This window comes from Lycium ferocissimum, chromosome 4, assembly GCF_029784015.1.
Source record: "Lycium ferocissimum isolate CSIRO_LF1 chromosome 4, AGI_CSIRO_Lferr_CH_V1, whole genome shotgun sequence".
NCBI lineage: Eukaryota > Viridiplantae > Streptophyta > Magnoliopsida > Solanales > Solanaceae > Lycium > Lycium ferocissimum.
Genome location: NC_081345.1, coordinates 48,407,524 through 48,430,711, shown reverse-complemented (window position 1 = coordinate 48,430,711; position 23,188 = coordinate 48,407,524). Strand labels below are relative to the sequence as shown.

Below are 23,188 nucleotides of genomic sequence, written 5' to 3'. Positions count from 1 at the left end.
CTCTAGTCCTATTACTGTCACTTTACCAAATTCCTACAAGGTTACAGTTAACCAAATAGGAACAACTTCTTTGACTCCCAATTTAGAATTACAAAATGTTTTATATGTTCCTTCTTTTAAGCACAATATGCTTTCTGCTTGGGTATTCAAGTCCATATGAAAAATTATTTGGAAAAAGTCCTGATTACTCTCATCTCAAACCATTTGGAAGTTTATGTTTTGTATCTACTCTTTCAGCCAATAGGGATAAATTAGCACCAAGAGCTATTCCAGGAGTATTTTTAGGTTATCCTTTTGGTAAGAAGGGATACAAAGTCCAAAGTTTACAGTCCAGGGAAGTCATAATCAGCAGGAATGTTAAATTTTTTGAATCTATATTTCCTTTCACTAACTCAGTTCCTATGTCTAGATTGTTTCCTGGTTCTTTTCAGTGTGCAGAACCTCTGGTTCTCCCTCCTTCCACACACTCACCACCTCTTTCTTCAACTTTATCATCTCCTACTCCTTTTATTTCCTCTCCAACTCCCTCTATTGATCCAGTCTATTCTACACCCTCATCTCCTATAAATAGTCCAATAATTCATCCCTCTAGTACTCCCATTACCTCTCCTTCTAACCAACCTCGAATGGATGTGTTGCCTCAGGGTCAAGTGCTGCGCAGATCAACCAGACAATCTAATTTTCCTTTACATTTATCTGATTTTATTTGTGGTAATGCTAATTCTGTTTTATCTCCTAATCCACCTGAATTTCCTCTACATTCATTTTGCTACTCTTTACTTAGCCAGCACAACCAAGTTATTACTGATTCCATTAATCAGATTTAGGAACCCTATTCTTACCAGCAAGCAGTTGTTCATGAGGGTTGGCGAGCAGCCATGGATAATGAGATAGAGGCTGTTGAGTCCAACTCCACTTGGGAAGTTGTCCCTCTACCACCTGGTAAGAGGCCATTACCCTGCAAATGGGTGTATAAAGTTAAATTGAAATCAGATGGACGTTTAGAGAGACTGAAAGTCAGACTCGTAGTGAGGGGGGACATTCAAAGAGCAGGACTTGATTACACCGAAACTTACTCACCTGTCGTTAAAATGGCCACCATTCGATGTATAGTAAGCATTGCAGTCAAGCGTCAATGGCCTCTGTACCAGCTTGATGTCAATAACGTGTTCCTTCACGGAGTTCTTAATGAAGAGGTTTTTATGCGTTTTCCACCTGGTTTGACTCCATCTCATCCTTCTCATGTATGTCGTCTCTACAAGTCCCTTTATGGCCTTAAGTAGGCTTCTCGTCAGTGGTATGCTTGACTTTCAGCAGCTTTGGGTACACGAGGTTTCTCTTCTTCGTTGAATGATTATTCTCTGTTTCACAAGTCCACAAACACACTTGTTACTATCATTGCAGTCTATGTGGATGATAGCTTGTTAACATGGAACAATGAAGCAGAGATAATAGATTTGAAACACTTTCTTAACTCAGAATTCAAGATCAAAGATTTGGTCTATGCAAGTTATTTTCTTGGAATGGAAATGTTGCAAATACCTGAAGGTGTTCTCATCACACAGCAAAAATTTGCTCGAGATGTTATTGCTGAACATCCAGATCTTGGTCCTCGAAATGCCACCACTGCTCTTAACCCCACAATCAAACTCACCATTGATTTTGGTGATCTTCTTTCTAACCCAACCATATACCGACGCCTTTTGGGGCAATTGAATTTTTTGACTCACTCACACCCAGATTTGTCCTACACCGTACAATCTTTGAGCCAATATATGCAATCTCCTCGGACAGGTCATCTTCAAGCTGCATATCACACCCTTCGTTATATCCGTTCAAACCCAGAACTTGGTTTTTTCATGAACTCTTATCCCTCTCTTCAACTTTTTGGTTTCTGTGATGCGGATTGGGCGTCTTGCTCCGATACTCGCCGATCTGTTAACGGGTTTTATCTCAGTTTGGGTGGATCTCCCGTTTCTTGGAAATCCAAGAAACAACCCATCGTCTCCCTTTCCTCCGTTGAGGCGGAGTACAGATCTATGCGTCGTCTTGTGGCAGAAATTGCATGGATAGTTCTTCTATTATCAGATCTTGGTGTGTCGCCTTCTCTTCCGGTCTCTTTGCACTGTGACAACCAAGCCGCCATCCATATTGCTAAAAATCCAGTCTTTCACGAATGAACTAAGCACATCAAACTCGATTGCCATTTCGTTCTTGAAAAACTACTCCTCGAACTCATCTCATTGAACTTCGTCCCAACTTCATCTCAAGTCGCTGACCTTTTTACAAAGGCGTTGGCTGGTCCTCTTCGCCGGCATTTTACGAGCAAGTTAGGAGTCCGATCACCGGACTCCTACTTGAGGGGGGATGTTTCCGGTGAGAAATCCTTGATGGACGATGAAGAAGAAACAGAGAAAACACAAGTGAATAAGAACTCTTTGACTTCACCAAAGTATAGTGCACATCCCATTCAACATAGCCTTGTCGGTGATTAATTCTATGGCCCTACAGATTTGAGACTTGGACTCATTTTTACTTTGGGCTTCTTCACAGTTTGGGCCTATTGACATTTCCCGATGCAGCCCAAGTATCTAAGTCCAAATCAGCACACTTCTAATTTTATCATACACTGCACTACACAGGAATAATGACACCTTGTATAGTTTTCTTCTAGACCCTTCTAGGCATCTTATGAGCTGTACATAATTGATTAGTTTGTTAGGGATTTTATTTATTTTTACATACTAGTACTATAGTCTTATATTAGCATTGTAGTCCTTAGCATAGTTGTATAAATACGTTACACAATGTACAGTGTTCAGTAGAGAAATACAAGAGAAAATTTTCCCATCTCCGATCCTTTTAATTTTGTCAGAGCTAAAACAATCCAGTTGAGTCTTCAAATCGTTCTACCTATGGGTTACTAGTTGACAGGTTGATGTTAACTTTATGAGTATCTTCCGAATTGCTCACAAGCCTGTAAATGTTACTCCAACGCCTACATTCCTTTGGTCATCAGAAAACAACGCATTTATATCTCCGTATTCAACTAAGCGAGGCTAAAGTGTATATTATTATCCTCATTAGCGAAACAATTAATTGAACAAGCTCTATTTATTCTTATTAAGCATGCAAATTCCCCATCCCTAGTTCAATTCACACGCCACAGATAGTGTTCAACTATTTCGTCAAATAATCAAACAATTAAGATCAAGAATAAATAAATAACCCAAAGATGGAAAATCAATAGATATAAATGATAATCAAACGTCAACTTTTATGTTTTGGCCAAAATCCTAGAACTAAAGAGTTTAGCTCCACATAGACATGGAGGAAAAACTACAAATCACCCGAATAAAAACGTAAAAACGAGCAATACAGAGAAGAGAAGGTAAAATCCTATAACTACGGCCTCCACGGCAGCTCCAACCTCTCTCTAGGTCCAAAGTTATGTAAAAATCGTGTAAAATATGTATTTATAGGGTAGCAAAAGGCCTGGGCTTTTAAAAACGAATTCCAACTCGGACCGGGAAAATTAGGATAGCAAAAGGCCTGGGCTTTTATTCAATTTTGCTATACCGTTCCAAGAAAGTTCTTTGTTTCGTCATTATTCGACAGGGAAAGAGTAAAACTCACTGTTGCCATCTACCGTCATGGACACTGCCGAAAACAGCAAATGCAAAATTGAACAAATTAGCACAAAGGAAGAAAATCAAGCCATATCCAGTAAAGGCAATACTTCCTACCAGAAACATAGCACAGGAAAAATAATTGACTATCCCTTGTTCTCAAACACTATATACCCCTAGCTGCCAACGTTGTTTGTCCACTAAATTCAGACAGTTCTCCTGAGTTGCATTATGTAACAGAGGATTCTGTATCCATTACTTTTTCTAAAGCGGATGTGGATTTCAATTTAGATTATGTGAGTGGGAGTGAACGTTCAGATGCACAGCCCGGAGGTGGTGCAACTTGACACTGCTAAATCACTACTGCTATTAGCTTTTAATAAATTACTAATATTACCAGTGATGGCTTATCAATGAACCCAATAGAATGGTTACTTTACAGGAAAAAAGGAAAAAGCTAGGATTTAGTAAATATCTTACCACAAAATGTCGTGGCGGAGTGATATGTATTCTTCCATCCTTAATCAGAAGTTTCAACGCTTTTTTTGTAGGGTTTAGTAAATATCATTTCACAAAAAAATATGTCTACTAAAAAAATGGGTAGACTAGTGATGTGAAATGATTTCGTTACATTTTTTTGTGCGGATTGCCCTTCAAAGGCACTAGTCTTTAATTTATGCCCCTCAAATTGGTGGTCTTTAATTTTTTCCCTTCGCCTAATACCCTGAGGTTCTGGGTTCGAACCCCAGCTGGCTAAAAAAATAAAAATAAATAAAAAAAAAATTGCAAGGCAGAGGTTTGAATTCGCAAGGCAAAGTTTTGCATTTCAAAATCTACCTTAAGGTAGAGTTTGAAACTCTGCCTTTGCATGCCTGAGGTAGATTTTTGCATTCAAAACTCTGCCTGAGGCCTAACTTTGCTACGAAACTATGCCTTGCGATTTTTTTTTTTTGACTGAGACGGGGTTCAAACCCCAAACCTCATGGTATTAGGCGAAAGGCAAAAATTAAAAACCACAAATTTGAGGGACAAAAATTAAACACCAGTGCCTTTGACGGGCCATCGAGCAAATGACCCATTTAGTTATTCTTATTGGTTCAACTTGTGTTTTTACTATAGCATGGTTTGTTTTAAATTATGGCAAAATACATCAAAACATCCCTAAACTATACCCAAAATGTCGATATCACACTTAAACTATCATGTCGTCCCATTACACACCTTATGTATCTAAAATCGATATTTTTTACTCCCCTCTGAAATGAGGTGATGTACAATATTTAAAAATTAAAAAAAAAGAGGCGTGTTTTAATTATATATTATTTATTTTTCTTTTTTTTTTAATTGTAAAATTCAATTTCTTTTAACCCCCACCCCACGCCTCATTTTCCCCACCCACCAAATTCATCTTCATTTTTTCTTCCATCTCCATCTTCCTTCCTTCCTCCATAGCAAAGACATAAACCAAAATTTTAGAACACTTTTTAATTCTCTGAGCACCTCCACCATTATTACTCCATGAAAACCTTTTGGTGGAATTTTGAATAAATTTGTCAAGTCCGGATTGTCTAGAAGAAGAAGATGAAGCAAATGGATATTTGTGGGTTTCCTTAAATTGGTGATTTGAATGAGAACTAGAAGCAAATTGGAAGAGATTGTTTGTTGAAATTATTGTTGAAGAAGAAGGTGTGGGGCATCGGGGCGGGGGTGACGTGGTCGAAGCTTTGATGGCTAAAACTGCTTTTGCTATTGAAGAATTTATTTTAACTCATAGATCCAAAAATCCAATGGAGTTTGTGAGATTTAGTACTAATCTAGTTTTTAATTGCTTGATCCAAAAGATTTTTTTTTTTTTGGGCACCATTGAAGCAACGTAGCATCACTACTGCTCCTTCTCATCTTCTCTAAGCAACCTGGTCACTTTATTTCATGTTGCTATTATGCTTATTGTTTCATATAAATGAGCTTGTATTTTCCGTCCATTTGTGAGTCTCCGTCAAACTATTTTTGATTTGTGAAATTGCAGTGATGGTGGTGATATTAGGTGGTGGCTGACGGTGGTTAGACAAGAACAAAAAGGAAAAAAACCTGTATATAAATAAAAAAAAGAAAGATTGTGAAAGAATAAATAAAATAAAATTTATTGTATTTCTAAGATTAGCAATGACGTGTCGTCGACGTGTCGCGCGCGTGTGGAACACTCCCACACACCGAGACTCGGTTCTCAATTCTGAGGGGGTAAATTATATCACTTTTTTATATATTAGGTGTGTAATAGGTCACGAGTAAAGTTTAAGTGTGATATCGACATTTTAGGTATAGTTTAGGGGTGTTTTGATGTATTTTGCCTGAGACGGGATTCAAACCCCAAACCTCATGGTATTAGGCAAAAGGCAAAAATTAAAGACCACAAATTTGACGGACAAAAATTAAACACCAGTGCCTTTGACGGGCCATCGAGCAAATGACCCATTTAGTTATTCTTATTGGTTCAACTTGTGTTTTTACTATAGCATGGTTTGTTTTAAATTATATTGTGAAGACACTTTCGCCTATCGTGGGCATAGTTCATTTTTTCTTTAGACCATAGGGCCCAGTTGATTAGACATACAAAGTACAAACACATAAGTTGCTCTTTTATAAAATAATTAGTTGTTCAACTCGCTTGTACGATATGTAATGAGATTGAATAAGATGTGAACCTTGGCGAAATCAAATTGAGACTACGGGTCATAGTTCATTTATCAATAAACTTGAATAAAGAGTTTTTATGACAATCTTTGAAAACTTAAATTTATTTTTAAAATATTTCATTTTTGGTGGAAGAGGAATGTTGATTGGTCTCAAAGAAAAGAATAAACTACAAATTTTATTAGGTTATCATTTTTAAAAAAAAAAAAACACTTTTATGATTAACTCTAATGAAATTTGAGTCAATTCATTTATTTTATTTTTTTATTCAATCAATTATTGTTAGGAAGATTGTTCGTCTTCTCAAATGTTTTGATGGCAAACTGCTTTTAAACTTTTTTTTTGTTTAAATATTTTCATGTTAGCTAAAAATAAATATCCTTGTGAGACTAATTACTTTACGAAAAGCAATAACAAATACCTCTCAGTAAAAGGAAAATGAATAATATATCAATACTTTCTTAAATAAATAGAAGCAATTAACTGAAATACAATACTATATTAGTTGCCTTAGAAACCAATGATATGCTAGACTTCTTAAGTTCTAGCAAGAAAGAAGATAAAATAAGATATGGTCACCTTTTTCACCAAAATAACTAATGCTCCTCGTACTAAGAATATAAATTCTTTGACGACCCAACAAAATTCTGAGAGCTTGTTTCAATAACTTTAACTTCGACGGATACTCCAATATTTCTAGAAAGAACAGTTTGAGATGCGTGAATTTGGAAGAATCTCTTGGAAACACTTGTAAACCTACAAAATTTAGAGTTTAAAGTCATCCCTATATGATGAAGATAGTTAAATAAAAATAACCAAATAGAAAAGCTATAATTTAAAATGTACAAATAATACCAAAGAAAAGACAAAAATAAAATAAAATAACATTTAGCATAACTTACCTGGGTTAAACTTCTGAACTGTAATAAAGAGAACGTGGGAGGTACAACAAATTTATATATATGACGGATCCGATATTTAAATTAATATTTTCTTACTAAATAATTTACTACAAAAAGCTTAGTCCAACTTTTACTTTTATGGTAGCCCAATTTATTTTTTTGCAGGTTTTCTAATGGCAGGCAATATTAAAAGGATGATTGATTAATCTTTCTTCTACTAATTCGGTGTAAAAAAAATATTCCGACTTTGAGTTTTTTGTATCCCAAAATATTGTCCAAACTTGACATGTTAGTACATTGAAATATTAAAATTTATGTTACTAACGTGTATAAGCAAATGATTAGAGAGGATAAAATTAAGGTATAGAATAAACAAAAAGTAATAAGAATAGAAAATAGATGTACCTGATTAACACTTCTAGATGGATTTGGTGTGTTGAGATGGTGACCAGACACCAGATATGCAGGATTAGAATAACATCATTTTCTTATGAAAAAAGATTTTTTTTTCAATAAACAATGGGTTTGGGAGAAAAAATTGGGTAATTGAGTTTGTTGTTCAATGATGATTTAACAAATAAATAAAGGAAAAGAAAAGATTATAAGACTGACATACATGAATCTGTAATTATTATTGAAAGATAAAGGAAATTAAATATTGAAAAGACATTCCAAAGGGTGATATAAACGTAGATTTGCAATAAACAGTGGGAAGATAAAAAGACTTGTATAAATTGTAATAAATGCAGTAGCCTTCTGGAGCATATTACCACGTAAGATTGGATTCATATTTTACATTTTGTTATCTAATTTATTATTTATTGAAAGGTGCATTTACTTTTTAATACAAAAATTTTATGTGGATAATTTTTAAGTGAAGAGTAAAATGGTTCTTCAACTTTTCATGAACATTTTGGTAATTCAACTTTGGTCTTAGAATCTTCCCACTTTTAATATTATATGATGATATGATATGATGAATAAGCAAATGAAATACAAGGTTTTCAGTTCTCAAGTTTATTCTCTTGTGGAAACTCTAATCCAAATCACAAAAGCGAGCATATACTGGGGGCGAAAAATGCAAAGTACTCATTTCAGTGTAGAAAGGATCTCACACAATTTGAATAACAAAGTACGTATCACTTAGACAAAATCAAGATACACCAAATAGCGTTTTCGAATTATTTCATCTTTAATCAATCCACTGAACTGTGTCAATGCAACTCTATTGTTTGGTGAAAATATAATTCAGGCCAGGCTTGCTATAGAAAGCTGAGCCCGTGGATTCATTCGAGTTTTGGGCAAAGACAAGCCAACCTCTAAATCTCCATCAAAGTCCTTGGATTTACTAAGAGACATCGATATTCCACTACCACTGTCAATAGAAACGAACTCTAACTTCGCTGGTCTTCCCCAGCCAAAATCAGCAGCATATAAATCGAGCTTTGGCGATCCAGCAACGGAGAGCAATCGATTTACATCTATGGGGCTACGTTTTTTAAAACACCACTCTCCATTCAGGATCCATTCCTCATCCTTCATCCTTTTCTTTATGGTTTCTCTGATTAATTCCACAGCAATTGTAAATCCTTCCGTACCAACTAAGTCAGCATGCCTTGTTTTTGCAATGTACGGTACTATGCAATTTCCGAAGAAAGTTGGAGGAAGTGGCGGATCTAGCCGCGTTCTACAATCTGCAGCACACATGAAGAACTCCATCCCATTCTCGTCTATCTCTTCCCCTATTGCGGCCTCTGATTTTATTAAGCAAGTCCATACATAAGCACATGTTACTGTAAAAGATGTTACATGAGTCAGGCTCGGTCGTCTTGACAATATTAAATTCTTGAGCTTCTCGATGTCCTTCCGTGCTACAATAAAAGTAGCTCGAACCTTATCATCAGGAGGAGTCGCAATATCAAACATCTCCAACTTATATTTCTTCATATCATCCCATATAGACATCCCTAGTCCATAAGGGTCTTTGACTATGGACCTATCATAATATGGTATGGACTCATCGGCTAAAAATTGCTCATTTCCACCAAATTTATTGAGGAGAGCCCAGGTTTTTGTGAACACTGCAAGGCTAAGACCATCACCAACGACATGATGGTGGGTGAAACCAATGGATATGCCATGATTCGGAAAAAGTGTCACTTGAATGGCTAAGAGCGGGGCTAATTGAACCCCCGGTGCATACTTAGGTTCAGCCAACTGAGGCAAAAGGTGATAAAACTCCTTCGCATTTCGTGGATGATTTCCTACAAGGAAATTGAAATCCATATTTGTTTCAGAAAAAGTAACAGATACAGAATCCCCTGTTACATAACGCAACTCAGGATAACCGTCTGAATTTAGTGGACAAACAACGTTGCCCGCTAGGGGTATATAGTGTTTGAGAGCGAGGGAAAGTGATTTTTTTAGATTAGGAATGATGGTTCTGATAAAACTTGTTTTTGAAATAGGAAGCTTGTAGAATTGAATCCGTCTCAGACGGTGGAAAGCTAACCATTGAACATCAAAATATGTGAGTGGGAGTGTTAATTCAAATGCACTGCCCGGAGGTGGTGCAACTTGACACTTCTCAATCACTAAAGCCATTTAGTTTTGATTAAGAGATTCTGATGGCTCAAGAGGTTACTCTATTGGAAAAAAGAGAAAGAAAGCTAAAATATAGGGTGTTTGTATGTAGGAAAATATTTTCTTGGAAAACAAGTGTGATTCTTACTTATTTTCTACTGGTTGGTGAGTAAGAAAAAAAAAATATTATCCCAAGAGCATTTATATGTAATCCAGCACAATGCTACGAAGGTGAGATGGGCTGGGGAATGAGGGTTCAGGATGAACCTGAAATATCACTTATGAAACTTGTTTTGTCTACTTCCATTAGGGAAGTCATTTTCCTCATTTTTAATTAAGGAACTTGTTTTACTAGAGAAAATATTTTCCAAAATAATTTGACCAACCAAACATGGAAAAAATTGGAAAACATTCTTTTATACCAAACACACCCATTGTAAAGATCTCACAACTAGAGTCGTTGTGGTGGAGTTGCAAGTACTCTTTCATCCTTAATCAAAAGTTTCAAATTCGAGTTCTGGTAATAGAATCACCATTATTAGGGAGCTTTTTAACCCTATAATGAAAATTTTGAATGCAAATCTGAATTAGTTGGCTCTCAAAGCGGGTATCATACATTTTTTTTTAAAATTTTTTTAATTACATAGGGTGTTGGAAAAGGCGAAATGAGAGAGAGAATTATAACGTGGGGATTTGAACCCTCACCAATAAGATAAAAATTCAGGTAGTCAATCAACTGAGCTACTAGATCCCTACGGGTACCATACATCATATTGATCTGAGTTGGCTTTTCAAATTAAAGCGGCCATTAGCTGTTGATTGACAAAGGGTGTCGGCTTTAATAAATTACTACTATATTACCAATAATGGCTTATCAATGAACGCAATAAAATGATTGCATCTGATGACTCAAGAGGTTACTTTATAGGAAAAGGCCAAAGTCATATATGGACCCCTGAACTTATCCTGATTTTCTATCTAGACCCTTAACTGAAATGTTGACCATCTAAATTTCCAAAAATAAGATAAAATGTGTCATTTAAACCCCTCGTGCCAGCTGGGCACACGAGTGAAGCTCACTTGCTGTGACATGAAAAAATAGACCAGTTACATGGAGTCATGTCATGTTACCTGTTTTTTTTTTTTTTTTTAAATAAGCCATGTCAACAAAAACAATTAATTTTAACAAAAACTCTATTTTAAAATCTATTTAAATAATTAAAAAAAATTGAAAAACCCAGCCCATCCTCTTCGATAGCCCACCTTGCCGCCGCCATCACCGCTATTGTACTCGCTCCTCTCTGCCAGCCTTTCTTTTTTTTTTAAATTTTTAATCATTAAAAATTAATTTTAACAAAAACTCTATTTTAAAATCTATTTAAATAATTAAAAAAAAATTGAAAAACCCAACCCATCCTTTCCGATAGCCCACCTCGCCTCCGCCACTGCCACCGCTGCCTCCTCCGCTGCAGCCGCTGCCACTTTCTTTTTTTAAATTTTTAATCATTAAAAATTAATTTTAACAAAAACTCTATTTTAAAATCTATTTAAATAATTAAAAAAATTGAAAAACCCAACCCATTCTCTCCCATAGCCCACTTCACCGCCGCCCCCCCCCCCCCCCCCCGGCCGCCGCTTCAAAATCTATTTAAATAGCGTATTTGTTAAAATTAATTTTTAATGATTAAAAATTTAAAAAAATAAAGCGGCGACGGCGGCGAAGGAGGAGGCGGCGGCAGTAGCGGCGGTGAAGTGGGCTATCGGAGATGATGGGTTGGGTTTTTAAATTTTTTTAAATTATTTAAATAGATTTTTAAATAGAGTTTTTGTTAAAATTAATTTTTAATGATTAAAAATTCAAAAAAAGAAAAAAAATTGGTCTCTCACGCTCTGTTTAAAGTAGTGAGCTTCACACGTGTGTCAGCTGGCACGAGGGGGTTCAAATGGCACAGTTTATTTTATGTTTGGGGGTTCAGATGGTCAACGTTTCAGTTGGGGGGTCTAGATGGAAAATCAGGACAAATTCAGTGGTCCATCTATGACTTTGGCCATAAGAAAATAAAGAAAGCTAAAATATAGTAAAGAACATACCACCAAATGTTGTGGTGGAGTACTAGTAGGTATTTAAAAAACTTTACTCTGTGTGAGGTATGTCATGTCATACTGGTGTGAGGCACTGAGGGCCTCAATTGATTGACAAGTGTACAATATGGGTCCCACATTCTCCATTTTCAATTCTCTTTTTCTGTTCACCTACCAGGCTACCACCGCTTCTTCCATTCAACAAACCCCTCCCACCCCCCCCTCGCCTCCCGGCCTTTTCCAAAACGCAAATAACTTACACTACCATCCGGAAGCTTGACAACTGCGTACTATTTTTCCAGGTTTGTTTACAGCCATCTGATTGCACAAGTTAATAACACAACAAGGCAAGATGAAAGAATAAGTAATGTTCATGATTAGAATTTCTGGAATATAGCTGAAGTCATTTAAAATGGAGAAAGCTAATGATAAGAATAAAATATAATGTTAAATTTAATCTGTTAAGTATAAATTGTATCCGAGAACCCCATTAAAGTAACCTCCCTGACACGGAAGTACCACTTGTACCAATTATGAGAGGTGAATTTAGAATTTAGAATTTTATAAGTTTAATTTTATGATTATTAACATTGAACACATTGTATTTTTAAATAAATTCATCTATACGATTTATTAAATTTAATAATTTCTTACACATAAATTTTATTGCTCATATAAAATTATGCGTTCAATTGTATCAAATGTAGAAGATAAATTAATATATGCATGAAATAAATAAATAAATAAGCCGAAAAAAGAACCACGACCAAAGGCAGAAAAGTGAGAAAATCATGGTTGGAGTCTAATATATAGTCCCTCCAATGGTAGAGAAAAAAGAAAAAGATTAAAGTGGAGAGGCAGGAGAGTCCGGAACCAAAATGACCCAATAAAAATTTAAGTAAACAAAAATACCCCCAAAAATTTTTTTGTTACAAAAGTACTTTTAGCGCAGTAAAATACTGAGCCTGCTCCACAGTCACATGGAAAAGATAAAATATTGGGCCTGTTCGATAGTAGAATACTGCGTTAAAGATACTTTTGTACCAAATTTGTTTTTTTTTTTTGGGAATATTTTTGTGGGAATATTTTTGTTCACTTGAATTTTTATTGGGTCAATTAAATTCCGGACTCGCGGGGAGGACGGGGTACGTCTGATGGGTGGAAAAGGACGGTAGAGTTTTACCGTGGTTGGAGAAAGAAACAATTCTAAGGATAAAGCAAGGGGTAGGTAAGAGAGGTGGGACCCACGCACTATTTTTTTTATGAAAAAGTCACCCTCACATGCCATGTCATATTTGTGCCTAACCTAACATAAAACTTTTCATAGGTATTCTTCTATCCTTAATAAGAAGTTTCAGATTCGAAATTTAGAAATGAAATCGTCTTTATTAAGAAGCGATTTACCCCATAATAATATTTCCCAACACAAATCAAAATTAGTAAAGTTTCAAAGCAGATACCGTATGCCGAATTGGCCTGAATCAGCTTTTTAGATTAACTAGTTCTAATGTTCGTGTCTCGCACAAATAGTCGGACTGTTATTGTAAACGAAAGATTAATAATCATAATTTTAATCAATTAAAAAGTTCTAAATATGAGAAAAAAATTAAATTATAATTTGTCCAACATAAAATCTATTTTTAAAGCGTAAAAAAGTCGATCAACATGCGTGATAAAGCTCTGTACTTTTACAAAATTAAATATTGATTGAAGAAAATATCCCAAAAAGTTGGGCGACATTTATACTCTTCAAAAGTCAATCTTTTATTCAAAAAAATAATTTGATTTTGACTAAATTTACGATAAAAGTTAAGTGTTTTATCATTACATTAGTTTGAATTGGAGAATTTCAGTATAATTCCCTCTTGAAAAATGCCTATTACTTTAGGACTTAATTTATATCCGTTTGTTGAATTGACCTAGCATCTTTTTAAAATATTTTAACAGGTTAATCTCAATATAATTCCTCAGTGAAAAGTGCCAACTTCATATAACTCCATATTGAAAACGTGTAGTAATTATCGTCTACTTTATAATGAATATATTTTGTCGAATTAATATGACAGGCATTATAATTAGGTTATATAATTAAAAATAATAATAATTTATATAAGGAAATACCCTAATTTTTAAAAAATGATGAATGACTTGACATCCATCTAGCTAGTTCAACAAAGAATGAAATTTTGCCACATAATATAATATTTGCACTTTGGTGTTTACTTATAAGCTAGTTTCATCAGCTTAAACTCCGACAGCAAAACTTACATAGACTTTTACAACTATCAAGAGTTAGGATTGTTCTTCTACAGTTTTCAATTAATAAATAAAAAAAAAAAAGTAAAAGGGGCAAAAAGTATCCATAAAATATTGGCATAAAGCCACTGTTATCCTTTTTTTTTTTTTTTTTTCGGATGAAGCCACCATTAACTTCAATACACAAAAATGACCTACATTTGAAGTGTTGGTTTTCAAGAACCCAAAAAATGTCAACGAGTGGAGAAAAGAAAGTGGCATAAGAACAATTTATACAAATTAAGTTAGATGTGTAACGTTGCAATAGATTCCTATTGAAATTGAGACAACTCTTTAAGCCAAGTTGAAAACAATAAACGTTATTAATTTTTTTTTTTTTTTTTATATATATTTTGAAATTTTGAAACCAACTTAAACTCAGAAAATATTTCTTTCGATGGGCAGAGGTTTAGTTTCATATACAAAGTTCTATCATATATAAATAAGTTACTCCCAGTTTTGTTTGCTGCACTTTGTGTTGGAAAAAACTTTTCGGACTTTAATAACCATAATAAAAGTTCAAAATAAACGAATAACCTTAGCTTACATTTAGGGCCTGTTTGGAAAGCCACCTGGTAATTGGAATTGGTGTAATTACTAGGGTAGTAATTACACAGCCTAGTAATTACACAGTAGTGTAATTACAATGACCTGTTTGTTTGTCATGACGTAATTACAGTGTAATTACAAGTATGTTTGTTGGTTGCACCGTTGTAATTACACAAATCAGTTTAATTTAAAAATAAAATTTAATTATAAAAAGTTTAAAATTAATATTTAAAAAATATTGCCTTTATAAATGATATTAAATTAGTTATTTAATAACACATTGTTTCTTGAAAATATATTAATTAATAATCATATATTTGTAACTAATATTGTAACAAAAATAATTGATATATATTGTTCAAATTAATATTTAATTTTAATTAATTATAAAACTTAAAAGAAGACTTTTTTTTGTGAGAACGTCATGGATTAGATGTTTGATAAAAAAAAAATATTAATAAATATAATGTCATAACATTATTCAAATGTTTGACACAAAAAATCCAACAATGTAAGTGAAAAATAAACAACATGCAATGTGAAAGCAAATAACTTAAAATTGGAAATATAACCTAAATTCAAAATCCAAAAGAAAAAATTCAACATAATACTCTTATGTCAAATTCCAACATTACATAAGTAAGTTCCAACGAAACTTAAGTAAATAATTCAAAAGAAAGGAAAAATATAAGTCTATAACCTCATTCACAATGAAATTCTACTTTAATAACGTCACTCGTTGTATGTCAAGTTTGTTAATGACTCATTCTTTCCAATATTAAGAGGTGTAGTTTCAAATATTAGAATAATAATAAGGTTATGCTAAATGAATAAAATAAAAAAATACGAGCAATTACATGAAACCTCAAGAAGTAAAGGTTGTGAATGAGAAGAAAGAAAATGAATAATAAATAATATAAAAAGAAAAATACATTTTAAAAAATAAAAATAATTCAAAAGTAAAAATAAAAAAGAAATTAAAATTATAGAAATAAAAAAAAACTAAAATAATAGAAATTAAAAATAAAAAGAAATTAAAGTAAACAAATAAACAAACTAAAAAGTAACCCTGTAATTACAGGGTGTAATTACACCCACTCTCGCCCCCCGAGAATTGGAGAGTGTAATTACACCCCGTCAATTACACCCAATTCCCACCTAACTGTGTAATTACTTGGTCAAACAAACGTGCCAAACTGTGTAATTACACTCAATTACACCCAATTCCAATTACCTGGGTGGCTTTCCAAACAGGCCCTTAGGACTTTGAATGTGTAAATAATATTTCCTTTATATTTGGGTTTTCTCTCTTTCTTCTTTCGGTAGTGTAATAATTTATTAACCATAGTTTTTAGAGTTCTAAAAAATAACTCTAACTTATATTTACGACTATAATTTGTATTGGGCAAAATTCAGATTACACAGCTGGACCAATGCTACGAAGACGCGTGGGATAAGAGATAACACATGAATGAGTCAGCATGGTTACCCCGGTGGTCATCTCGTTGTAACAGAGGTAGCGCCAGGCCCGGTAGATCGTTAGAGTACGTAGCTTCGGAACGAGAGCCCAACGGTCTACCGTTACGGATTGACTCAGGCGTTACCTGTACGGTATAAATAGGCTTAATGGTCCTCTTTATTGCTCATTATTACTGTGTATTCAACGCTCATTCTGGACAGGGCCACGATCCATGGAACGTGCACCCTAGCCTCAAGTATAAATAGGGATTGTTATTCCCATTGTAAAGGCCACGATATACAAGAGAATATACATGGCATTTTACACTCACTATTTGTCTTACTTTTAATCAGGGGCGGACCCATGTAGAAATTTTGGGTGCTCCAAAGACCCATTAAACTCAGTCACGGAGTGTATAACTGTATAGAAAACATAAAGGAAAAACAGAAAAAATATAAAGGAAACATATATAAATAGTTAATAGAGCCCCCAACTCAAAATCTTGGGATAGAAAGACCCCCGAACTTAAAATTCTGGGTCCGCCACTGCTTTTAATATCATTGTTGCTTTGATACTAGCCCCGGACCACCGGACCTACCGGGACGGCGAGCTTAAGTCACGACATTGACACCTACAGCCCAGGCTACTTCTAATTCTTTACTTTGCTTTTACCAAGTTTCATTAGCCTAGTAACGATTATTTAATCTCTATTGGTCACTTTGCTCCGCGTGTCCTTGACCAAGTCTATAAATTCAACTGAACCATTTTACGGGTAAACATAATTAATAAATATATAACTCTACCATAGCAAATCTAAAAAAAATACAAATTGACGATGAACATATTACGAAGAAGAATTCTAGTTGATTTTAAAGTCCTAAGTATTAGACTTCCTATATAATCCAAACAAGGAAATATTCAAGAACCAAAATTTTAGTTGATTTTGAAGCTAAATTTAGAAAATAATAAAATTACAGTTTTATCTAATGTGAAATTATTTTTAAAGGATAAAAAAGTCGAATGGCATTTCCTTGCTACAACAACTGGGATAAAAAAAGAACGTACCAGATGAACAAAAGTACAAATCGAAACTATTCTCGAGCAAGACGCACGGAGATTCAATCTTCGACTCATGTCTATGCAATGCTGTAGTACTTTCCACTTTCCACATTACTCTTTTGTTTCCTTTTTGCTTCAGTAGACTCTATTTAATTTAATAGAATAGCCCTAGTGGCCTTTGTTAAAAAAAACATAAAAAAAAAAAAAAAACACAGTATTTCATATTTATTGAATCGACTACAACATGTAAGTACAACTTTATTCTGTTGTGAAAATATAATTTTAGTTTAAACTTGCTACAGAAAGGTGAGCCCTTGGCTGAATATAACAAAGAAAAGCACTCATTCGAGTTTTGTGTATACGGTAAAAACCGGATATAACGTAAACCGATGAAACGAGGACCGAGGGAAGGAAGAGAGGAACGTGCCTGATGACATTCGAGCTAAACCGGAGGAGCGCTTGGACCGGAGCTGAGCAAGGACACCATTTGGTCCACCACCTTTATCGCCGAGACGGTCAGGGCCGTTGGTCCGGTGTAGCCGTTGGTCCGTGTGGCCGTTGGTCCGTGTGGCCGTTGGTCCGGTATAGCCGTTGCACGTGAGCCACGCGTCAGTAGCGTCCTGCCATGGTCAACCACCAACCATGCGTGTGTCAGACGGCGCCGCCGGGCCTAATCCCACCAAATCCGTTCAGAGCTGTCCTTGTTATTATTATTTTATTAGTTCACGTTGTACGAAGCCCATGGAGGCAACACTATAAATATGGGGCATCCCCCTCCTTTGTAAGGGCTGGCTCCGGGAGATAAAGAACACTTTGTATTAGCAAATATATACAAATCTCTCCCTCAATATCGGATTTTGGTCCGGATTCATTGTGTTCATATCCTAAATCTATCCAATCAAGCAATATTCATATGTTATTAGATACACGAATTTACAAAATGGATCTCGATTATTATTACTTTCTTCGTATCATACCTATATATATATTTTCCATCGAATAGATTGAGGCTTAACCACATATCCTATACCTACTCACAAATTTAATTGATTATCCGAATTCGGGATAAACATTTTGGGCAAAGACAATCCAATTTCTAAATCTCCATTCGAGTCCTTGGACTTACCGAGGGACATCGATAAACCATCATCACTATCAAGAGAAATGAATTCCGATTTTTCGGGCCTTCCCCAACCAAAATCAGCAGTATATAAGTCAAACTTTGGAGATCCAGCAATTGAGAGCAACCGATGCTTATCCGCGGCCACAACTTCTTTCAACCACTCACCAGTCAACATGTATTCCTTATCCTTGTTCCTTTTATAAATAGTTTCTCCAATTGATTCCACAGCAATTGTAAAGCCTTCATTTCCAACTAAATCAGCATGTCTTATTTTTGCCATGTACCCCATGATGCAATTGCCGAAGTAAGATGAAGGAAGTGGTGGATCGTATCGCGCTCTACAATCAACTGCACATCCGAAGAACTCCATTACATTCTCATCTATAATTTTTTCTCCAATCACGTCCTCTGATTTTATCAAACAAGTCCATACATAACAGCATGTTACGGTGAAAGATGTTACATGAGCTAGGCTTGGTCGTTTTGATAATATTAAATTCTTGAGCTTCTGGATGTCATCTCGTCTTATAATAAAAGTACCTCGAACTAAGCTATCAGGAGGAGTCACAATTATTATGTCACGCATCTCTAACTTATGTTTCTTCTTTTCACCCCATATCAAATCCCCTAGTCCATGAGGGTCTTTGACGACGGGCCTATCATAAAACGGAATGAACTCATTTGCTAAAAATTGTTGATCATCACCGCCGAATTTGTTGAGTGAAGCCCATGCCCTTATGAACGCCACTATGCTAGCGCCATCACCTGCGACGTGATGGTTAATGAAACAAATGGATATGCCATGATGCGGAAAAAGTGTCACTTGAATGGCTAAGACCGGGGCTAGTTGGACCCCGGGTGCATCCTTAGGTTCCGCCAATTGAGGAACAAAAGGATAAAAATCCTTTGCAATACGGGGATGGTTACCAACGAGATAATCAAAATTCATATCAGTCTCAGAAAAGGTAACAGATACAGAATCTCCTGTCACATAACGCAATTCAGGATAACCGCTCGAATTATGTGGACGAACAACGTTGCCAGCTAGAGGTAAATAGTGTTTGAGAGCGAGGGAAAGTGAATTTTTGAGACTAGGAATAATTGTTTGGACGAAACTATTTTTGGAAATGGGGAGCTTATAGAACAGAATCCGCCGTATAGGGTGGAAACCTAACCACAAAATATCAAAGTATGTAAGAGGGAGTGTCAGCTCACCTCTACTGCCCGTAGGTGGAGCAACTTGACATTTCTCAATAACCGAAGCCATTGCTGTATTTTTTGGTTAGGAAAAGAGAGAAGTTTTGCTTATAAATATATAGAAATTAAATTGTACATGATGAATTGAATTGATATAAGGTTTCTCTGATATGTACCTACTGGTCGACATAAAAAACAAAAAAACAAAAAAATATCTGTACCTTACTTGTTCCAGACAAAACGTGAAAGAATTTTTGGTTGATATTGGATTAGCCCTATCACTACCTGCAGAAAATAAAGAGAATTATGGGGACTTGAGATGTAAGCAGTTATTAGTAATACATATTATTGTACTCGGGGGCGGAGCTACAGTGTTTAAGGAGGGGGGGTGTGTGTTCGGGCGAACCAGTAGCTTTTGAGAAAACTCTGTATTTATACTAGAAAAATTCAATAAGATAGATATTGTTTATTTGCAAACCCACATATACAAAATGAATGGATGGTTTGGTGGTAGAGTAGGGGCTAGCGAAGTTCTCTCTCAACCCGAGATGTGGGTTCAAAACCCACTAGTGCCAGTGTTTTTTTTTTTTTTTTGGGCTATTTAAGCAAGATTCTCTTTTAATTCAAAATTTCGAACCCCAAAATCTCAAATTCTGGCTCCGCCTCTAATTGTACTAGTAATAGTATTTTCATGAGCTCCTTTTTCAATTTCCTCTTTAATTTGTTGCTTTGGTCAATCATATGTTACACTCTCCCGTCCCGAAATACTTATCATATTTTGTATTTTTAGAATTAATTTGACTAATTTTAATAGTTAAATTTGATTAGATTAATTTAATTATTTAAAATTAAAATATTAGATATTCAAAAATATTCGAAACCAAAAGTACTATTAGTGGCAATTCTTCCCATATATCCATATTGTGAAAAAATAAGTCTTAATATATTAATCAAAATTCATAAATAATTTGAATTCGAAGCGAAATGTGACAGGTATGTGGTACAACAAATACTCCAGCAAATAGGCATTTATCACCGACGCCAAGCTAATCCATGCCAGATGAAATCTACCAGGTGGTTGTTGGAAATTCAAGAATTCCACATCTTCACAATAATTTTCTCCCCAAATATTTTTATTCTTTCTTTAAAATTATTTGTATTCGAAATTCGCTCACTCGATTATGTGGAGTAAAGCGCGCGAGTTATTGCCCTAATTAAATAGGCTATGTTTCAACTACTTCAGTTTTTAACCGATTGCCGCATCATCAATAATGTATGTCCATCGTCGACATGAAGTTTAAAGTTATAGCTCTTGCAATATTGAATGATTTTTACACTATATATAATTTAATTCACTGTATTCAATTTGGCTATAATCAAATAATAAAAATTAAAAATAAAAATACATGGATATTCAGTTGTGTTCAATTTGTTGTATTCATTTGTAATTACTTTTACGCTGTATTCAATTTAGCTATATTCAAACTACAAAAATTCAAAAAATATAGGTGAAAACACAAAAAAAAAAAAAAAAAAAAAATCTCCTTCGAAATACGTAAAATACAGGCGAAAATACAAAAAGATGCAATGCATTTACACTAAAATGATGAATACACTCAAGTTTGGCTAGATCTAAGAAATACACTTAGATCTGAGAAAAATCTGATCAGTTGGCCATAGATTCTGACCATATATGACGATGGGGATGGAGGGAGAAGAAGGAAATGACGACGGCATTGGAACTCGAGTTTTTCGGCGGTGGAGAGAGATGACGGCGACGATGGAACTCCCAAGTTTTCCTGGCAATTGTAAATTGTTGTACAAAACACGGAAATAGTAAGAAATTCTTGAAAGCTTGAGGCGTGTCGAAGACATTGTCCTTAAGGATAATTCACCCGGTATAGGTGTATCCCCCAGGATTCAACAAGCTCTTCTAGTACAAAACTGTGCCTAATCTAACAAAGATTTCACAAAGTAATAACCCAGCAAAAGAAATAATAATAATAATAAGAAGAACTATTTGCTTTTTGTCTTTTTCTCTGCCATATGATGACACAAGATCATATATATATACACTCCAAGAAAGAGATGATTTCTCATTGTCCTCTGTCATCTGCCAACGTTCCAAATATATAATATGAAGTAAAAGCCATAAAGCAACAAATTGAATTGCAACATACGTTGGCAGTAAATACATTTGACCAAAAAGGATGTGATCATCAAATGATGTGACCGTTTGGTCAACAATCATATTTTATCAAATGAATGATGCCATTTAAGGCTAATAAAATACTAATAAAACTTTGTCAATTACCGTTGGTATTATTTTGAGATACTAAAGAAAAATAATATTTTTTTTTTCTAACAATCCCCCATATATATCAAAATAATAATAAGAAATAAAATAAAAAGTTTTGCTGGGTTTTCACATATAAATATAATGCGTCGAATCTGGTGTCGCGTAGACTATGAACCAGACCTAGACAAAATAAGAATATGCTTTACAGAATAATTGGTGAAGTTTTGAACTTCTATGAACCAAGAATTCTTTTGTAAGCCCATGGTCTTATTCTATCACATTATACTCGCACAATCTTTGTCGTTATCGCGGTTTTGCGCTAAGAGGCCATGCGCGTGCCCTGGTATTCATGAGTGCTCTAGAAATCCGTCACAATTTCATAGAAGCGGCACCACTTCACACTCATGTAGGTCCACCCATCAAGTATATTCTGCAGAGTAATACACCACCTATAAAGGATATGGTAATGGATTAAGAGTTTATAGCTCAACCTCACTTTGTCTTGCAAAGATATTGCACTATAGTCGCACACCATATGAAGGGACATGATTTAATAGTGCACCTTCGATCAACTAATGACTTGTTATTACCCATATGAACCTAATTCATGGGTTCTCCAATCACATAGGTTGGGATACCATCATTGTTGATCTTTTCAAGTTGACATAGTAAGTCCCATTCCCCTCGATGTTTCGATTATCAATTTCCTTTGCAAAGGTTTAGTCGGAGGATCTCGCTAAATTCATTTCTCGACTTTACATAATCTATGGAAATAATTCCATCTCTTAGCATATGCTTTATCACATTATGTCTCAAACGTATATGTCTATTTTTCCCATTGAAAGATTTATTTTTTGCTACGTGCCTATCGCCGTTGACAATCACAATGCATGACACGTAAGGTGTTGGTTTTATTCCTATTGGAATACTTGCTAAGAAGTTTCTCAACCACTCACCTCATTAATGCCAACTCCAAAGCAACAAATTCGCATTCCATAGTGGATCTAGCAATTATGGTCTCGTTTGGTCGATTTCCATGTTATGGCACCCCCACCAAGGGTAAGCACATAGCCACTAGTAGATTTTGTCTCATCTGAATCTGAGATCCAGTTAGCATCACTGTATCCTTCTAGTACAGCGGGAAACCCACTATATTTAATACCGTAGTTCATAGTACCTCTCAAATATTTCAAGAGCCTTCTTAATGCATTCCAATGATCATTGTTAGGATTATGAGTATATCTACTCAATCTACACACCGCATAAGCTATATCGGTCTAGTAAAATTCATCAAATGTATTAAACTACCAATAATTTGAG

At 34.9% G+C, this 23,188-nt stretch overlaps 2 protein-coding genes and 1 long non-coding RNA gene across 3 annotated transcripts; all 3 read right to left on the bottom strand.

The window, feature by feature from the left end:
- Window positions 1-302: 302 nt before the first annotated feature.
- LOC132053403 (uncharacterized) lies at window positions 303-2,868 on the bottom strand. The gene is made up of 3 exons (XR_009414114.1): window positions 1,543-2,868; window positions 1,081-1,361; window positions 303-958 (listed from the first exon to the last, which is right to left on the bottom strand). It is a non-coding gene; the product is annotated as an uncharacterized LOC132053403 (long non-coding RNA).
- Window positions 2,869-8,470: 5,602 nt separating this feature from the next.
- LOC132054136 (phenolic glucoside malonyltransferase 1-like) lies at window positions 8,471-9,826 on the bottom strand. Its single transcript, XM_059446196.1, has one exon. The coding sequence runs from the start codon at window positions 9,824-9,826 to the stop codon at window positions 8,471-8,473; it is 1,356 nt and encodes a 451-aa protein (XP_059302179.1).
- An 8,457-nt stretch (window positions 9,827-18,283) lies between these two features.
- On the bottom strand, window positions 18,284-19,646 carry LOC132054135 (phenolic glucoside malonyltransferase 1-like). The gene has a single exon (XM_059446195.1). The coding sequence runs from the start codon at window positions 19,637-19,639 to the stop codon at window positions 18,284-18,286; it is 1,356 nt and encodes a 451-aa protein (XP_059302178.1). The 5' UTR covers window positions 19,640-19,646.
- Window positions 19,647-23,188: the final 3,542 nt, after the last annotated feature.

Coding starts and splice junctions, on each gene's coding strand:
- LOC132054135 (XM_059446195.1), bottom strand. CDS start 19,639: ATGGCTTCGGTTATTGAGAAATGTCAAGTTGCTCCACCTACGGGCAGT.
- LOC132054136 (XM_059446196.1), bottom strand. CDS start 9,826: ATGGCTTTAGTGATTGAGAAGTGTCAAGTTGCACCACCTCCGGGCAGT.